Genomic DNA, 12,461 nt, shown 5'->3' with positions numbered 1-12,461 from the left:
ATGTCCATCTGTTTCGTGTCACCTTCTTCTCAGGCTTCACTTTGTTTAACATTTTCCTTTAAATAACTATCTATATTCCTCTCTTTTTCCAATGTTTCATTTGTTTCTGTCTTCATTCCTGACACTTTTTCTTTGGAACAGCATTCACTTCTCTTTTCTTGAGAACTACGTTTTGCCCACTCTGCCCGTCAGCTGCGCCTGATACTTTCCCTTCTATGATAATCTTTGACATCTCTTCCTCTTCCTTCATCCTTTTCTCTCACGTATCGCCCTCTTGACGTGTGTTTGTGTGTGTGTGTGTGTGTGTGTGTGTGTGTGTGTGCAGTCAGAGCCCAGAATTTCTCATAATGCTTGAGTCAGTGGCGATAACAACCAACTGTCGCTGAAAGACACACACACACACACACACACACACACACACACACACACATACACATGCACACAGTGGCTTGGCAGTGCAACGAGGGAGACACACCCCACCATGCACCAGTCTGCACTGTTTTTCTTTCCCTTTCACTCGCTCACTGTCCGTCTTTCCATTCCTGTCTCTTTAAATCTGTCCACTCTTTACACTTTGAGATAAAGTTGTTATTAACATGATCAGTTCAGTTACTCGTGATTTATATTAGTGATTATTCCTTGGGTGTTCTGCGGGCATAAATCGAGTAGGGCACACGGGTTGGATTTTATAAAAATATTTAAAAGTAATGATGGCAGGACTCCATAACATTACCATCCAGGCCTCGCCAAATGTTAGTGTAACATGGTCGATGCTGTTTGATGTAGCGCCTTGGAGAGATATTCTCCCGCGCTGCTAATTTATGCAGTCCGAAGGCAGGTTTGTTCCTCGCGGTCGCTTTAATTAAACAGAGCATATTTCAGAAGCAGGGGTTCAGAAGAGACGAGCTTTAGGCGACAGAAACCCATTTGATGAAGGAGTTGCCGCAGAATTCCCTTCATAAACTGTTTTTTTAATTCCTGCCTGTTCAGGGAAAACTTATTAACATACTCTTATTGTGTTCATCTTTAAAGTCAAAACATTAAAAATCGTATTCCCTTTTGTTTGGGACCCTTCAATGACCCCAAAGGACCCGGTCTGGAAACCGATTCCCCAACACTGAGCGCAAAGTGCATGCTAGTGGCCGAGGGTTACACAAGATCCACGTCCCAAATCCACACATCTGTTCCAACATATGCTGCACCCTCCTGCTAACCTCGCTGTGTGTGTCCTTTTTCTGTCCTCTATCTAAACGCCTCTTTACATTTGCAACCTAAATTCGATGCTTTAAGTATTCAGAAGATGAACAGACTGTTGGAGGTGAAATGACAGTAGGACAGATGGAGGAGAGGGGTCAAAGGGTTCTCTAAAGAGGTTGGGATGGATCTTAAACTGGAGCTCTCAATCATGTCAAGTCGACACGCGACAGGAATAGACTGAAAAGGTTGTTGATGTTTTGCTTTGTTGTTCTGTTTTTAGACCCATGCGGGCCATTCCTGCTGAAATACCCTTGAGCACTGAGAGGTTGAAGATGTTCTAAAGGTTATGAACATAAACTGTAAAAGGACATTGCTTTTTAAAGAGACATCTTCTCCTCAGAGAGGATAAACTTCTAATCAAAGACTACGTTTACATGCCCACTAATATTGACAATAATCGGAATTTGATACAGGTCATGTAAACAGCATATTCCGTTTGGATATTTTGAATTAGGCCTTATTCTGAATCAGTTAAGACATGTGGGATATGCAGATATTATTCAGGTTTTAGGGGCATTCTTTGGACATGTATACATTCAGAATACGCGTCTCAACTGGGGTTTTTACAGCAGTTTGCGACACACGGCCTCTTGCCTGTTTGCGGCCAGCCCTGTGTGTTGAACACAAACCAACTAACCGACAATTTGCAGAGATGCACGCCCAAAAGAAAAGCCCACATTTCTGGTCGGAAGGAGAAACACACCTACTTTTAAACATTAAGAACTTGACTTGGATATCAGACTTGGATATCAACAGGCATAGGCGCCAGAATAGGGGGGGCGATTTTCTGTCCCCCCACTATGGTAGCTAATAAAATGGTAAAGTCAAAGCCAGGTTGGCGATAATTTCTATATGGCATCTAACACGTTATGGGAGTATGGACAGCTGCATGGAAACAGGAATATTAGTGGAATATTCATTTTCATTAGCCATGTAAACAGCTTAGTAGGAATATTGTCTTTTTTTGGAATAAAGGCAAAAAATATATATTTAGTGCATGTAAACGCAGTCAAAGTGAATTTCAGTTCCAATACTTAGTTCATTTTCTAGCCGTTTTAACTGTATTGCAGATTATAATGCTGTTTTTTTGATGCACTGAATCGGGGAGTTTTCCATTTCTTGTTCAACATCTTACACTCCCTTCATTGGAAAGTAAATGTGTTGGTTACAGAGAATATACACAGGATGTAAGAACGTGGTTGGATTTGATCATTTGTGTAGTTTTTAAAGAACAACACCGTGTAAAGCCTGGTCTCTCCACCGCACGGCCAAACAGGGCTAAACCAGGCCAGATATTATTCACGGCACCTTGTTTCCCTGTTTAGGAACATTTCTGCAATCATTTTCCACACCGCCGTTGCCAGCACGGACCATTTGTCAGCTTAAATGACGTTTCCAATAAACGAACAGGGACGTTTTGATGAAGTGTTATCCTGGCGGAGCGAGGCCTCACCTGCCACGGCGGGATGAGCTGAAATCCACCTGGCACTACGGCTAATCCTCCCGTCGTTCTGTTTTACTTTTCTCCTTGTCTTTATCACTTCTGCTGTTGGCTCTTGCCCTGTTTCTACACGGCTAATCCACCTCCAATTTGTCTTCCTCCCCCCCCGTACCCCCTCCTTTACTTCCCCGCGTCTCTCCGTCTCGGGGGCAGCTGCTCGCCGTCGGAGGGACGAGGCAGAAGTTGTTCCTCTAATATAAACTGAAGGATGACATTTCCTCTCTCTCTGCTCTCCATCTTCTCTTGCTCTTTGTCCGCCACCTCGCTATCTGCTTCTCATCCCTCCTTCTGCTCCCTTCTTCTTCCTCCTCTTCATCTCATCAATGCATTTTCTCACGTGGTCCCTTCCTACCAGAGTTATTGCTCTTTAATTTCTTGTAACAACACTTGTAATCTCCCTCATTCTCTGTATTGGCGTGGGAAAGTGGGCAGGAAGTTGCTGAGACAGGGAGATGGGGGTTCTGGGGAATTTCGTTGCCTCCTCTCCCCCCCCGACCCCCCTCCTCCCACTCCTCCACATTTCCCCTTTTCTCTGAATTCCCCTCTCTCTCCTTCTGTCCTTCCTCCTTCCTTCCCTCCCTCCTCCTCCTTCAAGGTGTATAGGTCAGGTCAATAGTACCTGGGCTTTTAGACGTTTGCCTCCGGGGATGTAATTAAGTTGCCACAGAAGTCCAATTTAGCGTCCTAATGGTGGGGAATTGATCTCACATACCTTGACCGGATTGAGGGACGGGACACAAACCACAAACAAACACTTACTCTAGTGTGACAGGTATTACCTGTAATGTGATTTTACCACCCAACACCCTAGGGGGCTGCTCCAGTGTTTCCACATTCTTACTGGAGTTTTCTGAAAGGGATTTGAACCGTGTCAGTCCAATATGAGAAGAAGTGGCGTCAGTGGTTTGGATTTTATATAGTATACACTGTATATATACTGTATACTAGAGTAGTGCCCCGACACCGGTATCAGTTGTAGCTTTAAGGTGACGTTATTTGAAATTTTGAGCATGGCAGGAAAGGAGGAGAATTCCCCCCAAAAGATGAGATGTAGTTACACAAAGCTACAAATTACCCTGTAAAAGTCTGTTTTTTAGGGTGCTTTCACATCAGGGACCCCGGCCTGGATCCGAGTACACTTGACCCCCAAAGTCCAGTTGGTTAGATTAGTGTGAACGCTCCGTACTCGGGCACGGTTCGTTGATCCGTGCCTCTAAGCTAACGAAAACACACAACTCTTAGTTTCAGGTGATTATACATTAATGAAAACATAGTTATGAATATTATATTATATTTCTGCTATAAAAAAAAATCCCCACAAAATGTTACACACAGTTACTTTAAAAAGTACTTTAATAACCCCTTCATTGGGGAAATGGGGTTTTGGGTATTTCCCAAATTATTCCTTCAGTTGATGAACTGCCAGCTGACGTCTCCAAGGAGCAAATGTTTGGCTATTTCCGTGATGACGGCCTTGGACATCTTGAAAGAAAAATAATTTGTTATCAAAATGGTGGATTAATTTTCTGTGGAATGACTAATTGTTTTAAATGATAACTGTTGAATGACTTCACCGCCCCTACATTGACTCACTAGAACCAGACTCAACTCAACTGATAACACTGTGTGTGTGTGCATACCAGGCTTTCACTGTAGTAGTAACCTCTTGAAACTTTTCCTGTGGTACTCCCAACCGTGCCTGCAAGTGCGTGCGTGTGTGTATATAAATGTGCCATCTAAATTGTAAGTAGAACGATTGTTGGCAGGTAGAAGTAGAGATCTAATAGAGATTATCTCCCTGGCTTAAGTCAAACATCCACAAGGAATTAACTTGGAACAAGAGCTTTACATAACGCACACACACACACACACACACACACACACACACACACACACACACACACACACACACACACGCTTGCGCAGGAGGTCATTGTTTCGCACGCACCCACCCAGCGAGCGGTTCGCAGGGGAAGTTGAGTGTGTCAGTCGATAATGTGACGGCTTCCTCCCTCTTTCTCCTCTCTTCTGGTTTCTTCACTTCGCTCGATCACACGTTTCATTTTCTGTGGACATTATCTGTTAGTGCACATGTCAGGGCGGCCTTCACTTTCACTCTCTGTCACACACACACACGCACACACACACACACACACACACACACACACACACACACACACACACACATACATTCAGTTCTTCACTGTAATAAGAAGAACTGAGACACTACTCGGTATCGAATCCATTGTCTGAGCAGATGCTTCCTCCAAAATGTGCGTGTTTCTGTGTGAGTGTTCGTACACTACATTGTGCTTTACTAATCTCTCTCTGCTCAGCTGATGAAACTTCCACCACGTGTGTGTGTGTGTGAGCGGCTCAGAAATTAAACTTTTTATCTAGGGCTGTCAAAGATAACGCGATAATAACTCAAATTCGTTTGAACAACACTAATTTCCTTTAACTTGTTAACGCAACTTGTGATTTTTAGGTTGTAGCGGGCTCAGTTTTAAAACTGGAGTGAAGCATCATATCAATCTAGAAAACCTAATGAATCCATCCGTACCAACCATGTCATACTGGACATTTTCAAAGGGGTCCCCTTGACCTCTGACCTCCAGATATGTGAATGTAAATGGGTTCTATGGGTACCCACGAGTCTCCCCTTAACAGACATGCCCACTTTATGATAATCGCATGCAGTTTGGGGCAAGTCATGGTCAAGTCAGCACACTGACACACTGACAGCTGTTGTTGACTGTTGGGCTGCAGTTTGCCATGTTATGATTTGAGCATGTTATGCTAAATGCAGTACCTGTGAGGGTTTCTGGACAATATCTGTCATTGTTTTGTGTTTGGTAATTGATTTCCAATAATAAATACATACATTTGCATAAAGCAGCATATGTGTCCACTCCCATGTTAATAAGAGTATTAAATACTTGACAAATCTCCATTTAAGGTACATTTTGAACAGATAAAAAGATGTGCGATTAATCACGATTAAATATTTGAGTCGATTGACAGACAGTTTTATCACAACTTGAGTCTTTTTATAGTTTTAGCCTTCATGTCTACCGTTGATCATACAGGTTGTAAACAGACTTTTAGGGTCAGCTTAATTTATTTGGAGCAGAAAACGGGCAATTAATAAAATTGTCACCTAAACTGTTTCCTTTCATCTTTGACGTACTACTTGCCGTAGTTTTCCTGTGCAATGAGGGATTATTACCAACATTCATTTGCACTCATTCTGTGTTTCTCCTCCAAATAAAGTAGTTTATAGATAATCTCTAATTGCTTTCTTGCTCTTGCCTCTTATTTAGTGGATGGATATAGGATTGATGTTGAACTTCTCATCTTTTATATCTATAACTCTTGGCTAGAAAGTGAATAAGCATATTTTGTGTTGAACTATTCCTTTAAACTACACATACTCTCATACAACTTTGCATTCTTCTTTCCTTCGCCTTCTTTGTCTATGTGTGTGTGTGTGCGTGGCCTGCTGACAGCTGCTCATGCGGGTTTGTGTTGGACGTCCGCCTTCACTGGTCTGTGTGTGTTTGTGTTTTGCGAAAGATTTACGATCGCTGCGACTATTTTTGTTGAGTGTGTGTTTTTGGTCCAGCTCTGCCTTTTTATTTATTTGCGCTACGAGACATTTGGTATGACTTATGCGTGTGTTCGTTTTATTGATGTTCAACTTGTTTTCGCTTTTTCCTTTCGTAAACAATGTTTTTCCTTCCTCTCGTGCGCTTGGACTTCATTTCTCTTTCATCTTTTATTGTTTCTATTTCCCCATCTTTTCAGCACTCCGTCTTCTTCTTTGTGTAGATTCTAATATTTCACTGATTACAAATCACTCCGGATCGGCCTGTCAGCTGAGTGGCTGAAATGTTTACTCTCTCTTCATTTTCGCCCTCTCCAGACCACAGAAATATGAAACAACTAAGGGAGGAGGAAAGATGGAGAACAGATAAAGGAGTAGTGGAGGAAAGGGGGGAGTGTTATCTCGTTGATGTACGCAGAGGAAATATTACGAGGCGACACAGACAGAGTTATGGAGCAGTCCCATGTTTCACAGGGGTATTAAGTGTTCCCCTCCTTCTCTTTCTCTAAACACCTCGCCAACTCTCCCATCGCGGCCGTAAAACAGTTTGAAGGTCTCTTTGTTCTACTCCTCCGATGTTTCTGTGTCCTTTAAAGTCTTCTTCTGTCGAGGCCACTGCTCCTCTCGCCGGTTGGGTCACAACCAAGCGGTAGAGGGTGGGGATGTGTACTGCCCGTGTGTGTGTGTTTGGGAGGATCAGTTTCCTATATGCCGTCATCGTGTGCCATTTGATAGGGGCAGCGATTGGTCATTGGAAGCATATTTAGCCGTGGTGATCTTTCAAACCCACACGCAGGCGCGTCACAGGAAAGGAGTGGCGCTCTCTTGATTGTTCAGTTGCCCTCTCACATTTTTCTAATCTTAAGAATAATGAATGGAGGAGAGCGGCAGGGCAGGAGGGAGGAGGGGATGTGAAGAGTGAATCAAAGAAATGAAGGAAGTGAACGAGGGGCCTAATCAAAGCACACTTAACATTTACTGTACTTGTGTCTAAATATAGACTAATCTAATAGCAATTGTTGGATCAAAAACCAACTATGCACGCAACTGCAGCACAGCACAAAAGAATACCCTTAAGCTGCCTTCACATGATAAGACTTTTTCACTTAACTGAGGCAGCAGGTAAAATATGTCCCAAAAAAATGGCACCGCTCTCCCCATACTGAGCGTTTTTACTGCTGATATTGTGTGGGCGGCTTAACGATACCCTGGAAGGGAAAAAATAACATTTTATTTAGAGCAATAGTCCAACATTTTGGGAAATCCACTAACTTGTTTTCTTGCAGTTAGATGAGAAGATCAATACCACTCTCATGTCTGTCCGATAAATAGATTGAATCTGTTCAGTTCGCTGTCAGACTTCAGGTGCCAGTAGGGAGAATGTTTTTGGCATCATTGGGCAAAGGTTCCATAATAACCTTTCAGCATATTGTAATCCAAGTGTTATGAAAGATAACTAGACTTCTGCACCTTCTCATGGCTCTGTTTTCAGGCTTTTGCCAATCACAGGTCATTTCAGAGAGAGAGAGCGTTCCTATTGGCTGTTCATTCAACGGAGGCAGCTGTCAATCACTCGCAAACTCCAATTAAATGTGCAAACTAGGCAGCGCTGATCAATTATGAATCAATATTCTGTTACTGTAATGCCTATTTCTCTCCTCAAATGTTTTCAGAAACATCTTGTAGTGTACTGTTTAGCTGTAAAATGAGAAAGTTTGCTCCGGCTGGTGGGCGGTGCTTGGTATTTCCTCAACTGATCTCAACATGGCTGCCGGGTCACAAACTTTCTCATTTTACAGTTAAACAGTACACTACAAGATGATTCTGAAAACATTTGAGGAGAGAAATAGGCATTACAGTACCAGAATATTGATTCATATTTGATCAGCGCTGCCTAGTTTGACCGTTTGATCGGAGTTTGCAAGTGATTGACAGCTGCTCAGAGACGGCAGGACTCCAGCTCGGCCCTGATTGGTTGTTTTCCTCCGATCTGTGAAACCTTGCCGTTTCCACCCAGCGACACTCCGCCGCGCACACGGGCTGTGGCCGTTCCGTCCTCCTCACGGCGATTGCCTCATTAACGTTATTGTTCCCTTACAGCATTGGCTTTAAATCTGAAATACTGCCAATTAGGCGCTTTTGCTTTCAGCTTTGACACCAAATCATACGCCATGGTCTTGTCTGTCAACTCTCTCTCTCTCGTCTCGTGACAAGTGTGTGAAATCTGACTCCAGCTGCTCTGTGCTGAGACTCCGTACGGAGCAGACACTTTCACTTTGAGTTTGTAGCTCCGCCGTCCGACTCTGCGTGGATAACGCGGCTCTGATGCGCCAAAGAGTGAATGATGTCGGACACAGCTTTTGTGTATATGCTAACTGAATGCATAGATCACAGTTAAGCAGACTATAAGATACACCACTGTTTGGCAGCAATAGCTCAGTAAAGTGCTCCTGTGGTTAATAGCAGGAAATATGAATTTAATCTAAAACATCAACAGCAATATTGGTATCGCTTCCTCGTCACCAGAGAGGAAGGATGAGCTTCTTCTAGAAACAATAGACCAGACTGCATTGTAGCAGCACATGCATTGCTTTGAATAAAGTGTGCAATACACACTCCCTGCTCATGTAATCAGCAGCTAAGTCCAGGGCACTCTCTAGAAGTGGTGCATTCTGGAGAATGTAGGAAATCACTAACTGAGGCAGGAGTACACGAGGCAGAGTTCTTCCGTCCACCAAGAAATGGTAAATTAAAGTAAATTGTAGCACTTTATCACAACATAACTCCTGGAAAACTCTCACCCAGACTCATTTGGAGCAATAATGAGCCTGCAGCCGAGTCTGAAGTGATAAATGGGAGTGAGCTGTGTTTGGACCCGGCAGCACACGGAGAGATGAATGGAGCGCTACAGCTGCCACGACTAGCTAAATATTACACACTCGAACACACATAAATACACATGCGCTAACTGAGCAGAAGGCCGGAATATGTTAGGAATGTGAGATGACCGACCTTCACGCGGACACACGCACCGCGCCGTGCGCTCGCATACGCAGCCATGTGCCTGAAAACACACATTTCACTTGGCGTTCACACACTTTTCTGATCACACGCCGACACATTTGCACTCCTCTTGAGTGAAGATTTGCTCGTGAAGAATTGCTCACGCTTCTGTGTCACATGTGCTGAAGCCTTTTGCACTTGCACACACCTACACACACACTCTCACATACACCCTGTCTTGCTCAACAGGTCAGGATGTTTCACAAGTCGGGACCTGCATGTCGAGGATATGCCTGCGTCTGTGTGGTTTGCATTACTAGCCGGTGAGAAAATGTGAACTGTTAAAGACACACAGGCGGCCGACAAAGTTGTAGTCTCATTACTGCGGTCTCCAAGGAGTCACCATGGCGATGGCAGAATGAAACCACGGCCTGTGGGAGAGGAGGTGTGTGTGTGTGCACGTATGTCTATGCGTGTGTGTGTCCTACAGACCCAGAAGTGATTTATTCCCCCAGGAAGTAGAGTTATTCTCCACAGGCCAATCAGAGGACAAAGTTTGAGATGGAGTTTAATCCAATTGGTTCAACACTTCCGACCTTTTATTACTTGTTGCCAGTCCCAGGGGAGGGCGATGACATCACAACCAAAGTGAAGTAACGAAAGAAGGAATGAGGAAGACACGAGTTTCAATAGGATAGTGACTTTGTGAGTTTGTCTTTGCTGTTGTTTTTGGAAAGGAAATATGTGGAGAACATGGATAAAACAAGGGCAAGGAGACCTTTGACAAACAGTCATAGATAGAGTCAGACAGATAACAGGAAGAGAGACATAAACATTTGATGTTTTTACACGTTAGGACAGAGGGAAAAAATGTAAATAGTGTCCTAAAAATGCACTCAAAGCCACGCAGAGATGGAGAGAAAGATGAGGAGAAAACGACATTAGATTAGTGACTTAGATGTAGTAAGACAGCCTGGGGAATGAGTGCAGGGCTAAACAAATATTTACGGTGCGTCCTCCTCTGTGTTTATGGCCGGCTTTTATGACCACACTCGTCCTCTTGTCCACCCCCCTCCTCTTGCTTCGTCTTCACTTCCAGACCACGTTATCCTTCTGGTTATGAGGTGCCGTCGGCCGCCTTGCTTGCTGTTGATGAAGCGCAACTATTTTCCTATTCCTATTTCCTATGTGTGCTTGCATACATACGGTATTAGTGTCGCAGCATCAGTCATGCAAATCTATTCCAAACGGTCTCTCTTTTTTTCCACTGTCTCACACAAACACAGAGTTCATATGTCACTGGCTGTGTTTTATGTCTGGAGTAGCAGGGAGTCTGATATAAGTGGAATTAATGGAAGGAGGAGAAAAACCCAAAACACAATTTAGTTCCATCAGCATTTCTGCTTGCTGCTTCTTACATAAATTGCAAACAGCAGAAAATATTGATATAAAACTGAACTGTCAGGGCATCATTTTGCATAGACATACTAATCAGTTAAGGTACATTCCCTGTTCACTTTTTTTGTAAACGTTTCATTAATTTTTTGAAGTTTGAACTGTAGGAAACCGCCACCAACTCAATCTATATCTCATACAAATAGAATAGATATTAGACTGAGAGTCCACAGCAATGCTAGTGGCTCTGTGAGGCCGTACTAGGACATAGTGGTGCTTTGAGCTAAATGCTAGCATCATGTTTTCCATGTTCACCATCGTAGTCTAAAGAGGACCTATTATACCTCTTCCCCTTTCCTTTAGTGTGTTATATAGTTTTTTGTGCATGTAAAAGGGCTGCACAGTTACAAAGCCCAAAGTCCAGGCCAAAGGGAGTTACTCTCCCCCACAGAAACACTGCTCCTGACACTGCCTGAAACGCCTCCCTTGAAGTCCCGCCTTTTCTTCCGTGACGTGGTGATGTCACCAAGTAACTAATTTGCATAATACCTGCATAGCGGCTAGTTTGGCACGCCCTCAAACAAAGCTAGTTAGAGCTGAGCTGGGGCGTCGTCCTCTTTAATGTGTTAGCATGCTAACATTTGCTACTTAGCACAAAGTAAAGCTGCGGCTAATGGGAATGTCTTTAGTTTTGCATGTATTTGACGATCCCTTAACTTTACGTTTACCGCCATCCTTAGTTGAAAATATGACCGACGTGATTACAGTTCTTCCTTATGGACACATGAACGTCTGCACCAAATGTCATGGCAATCCAGTCTATAGTTATCAACAGAATTAAACCTCTTTAAAGGATCACCAAAGTCAGTACACATTGTCTAGGAGCCAAGAATGTCTGAACAAAATGCTGTGGTTAACCATTAACCATCCTATGGTTAGTGAAATATTTCGGTCTAGACCAAAGTGGTGGACGGACCAGCCAATCATCATCGGCATCCCCTAAAACAACACCACCAGCGTGGCAAAAATATGACAAGTTAATAAAGAGACGAACCACTCTTCCTTCATAGCATTACAACTAATCTCACTGGTTCCTCTTTCCCTGATTTTCAACTGTGATACTGACTAATCTGCCCAAATAATATACTCATATATGTAGCTTTTACTGATGCTAATGTTGAGTTTCTGTCCTGCACACGCTCTTCTGTACTCATCAAGTGATTGACTGACACCTGTCTGTCCTTTAGGAGGTGGAGACTCTGGACATCAACACCATCATGGACACCAGAACAGGGAAATACGCCAAAGTACCAAAGGTTGGTATAATGTGTGTGATCGTGTGTGTGTCTGTGAGAGAAAGAAGCTGTCACCTCCTGCTGTTGAGAACTTTGTCCTCTGAACAGAAATGTGATGCTCAAGTGTGACTGTCACCAAAAGATGCATGTGTGTGTGTGTGGGTCCGCTGTATGTGTGCGTTTCCTCTCTCAGCTGATGGAGCCAAGGTGACAGAGCGCTAATGAGCGTGCTGACAGATGGGCCGTCAGACAGGAAGTGATATAACCAGTGACTGTTGGCGAGGAAGTCATTGTGTAAGAGCGTAGATCTGGCCGACAGATAAAGCCGCATATTAGTGGTTCAGACATATGGACGCGTTGACATAGTACAGGCTTCACTGCTCCATATACAGCAGCATTTTAC

The 12,461-nt window shown here is 43.6% G+C and overlaps 1 protein-coding gene across 3 annotated transcripts in view; it reads left to right on the top strand.

The window, feature by feature from the left end:
- plcb3 (phospholipase C, beta 3 (phosphatidylinositol-specific)) overlaps positions 1-12,461 on the top strand; it is a 110,184-nt gene that overhangs the window by 74,743 nt on the left and 22,980 nt on the right. For all 3 annotated transcript variants that reach the window (XM_074623037.1, XM_074623036.1, XM_074623038.1), the window contains one exon: positions 12,011-12,079. In XM_074623037.1, the coding sequence (XP_074479138.1) occupies positions 12,011-12,079 (69 nt within the window). The remainder of the gene's footprint in view (positions 1-12,010; positions 12,080-12,461) is intronic.

The sequence above is a fragment of the Sebastes fasciatus genome, chromosome 22 (assembly GCF_043250625.1).
Source record: "Sebastes fasciatus isolate fSebFas1 chromosome 22, fSebFas1.pri, whole genome shotgun sequence".
Lineage (NCBI taxonomy): Eukaryota > Metazoa > Chordata > Actinopteri > Perciformes > Sebastidae > Sebastes > Sebastes fasciatus.
The sequence above is the reverse complement of the archived record's forward strand: the minus strand, read 5'-3'. Positions and strand labels throughout refer to the sequence as shown.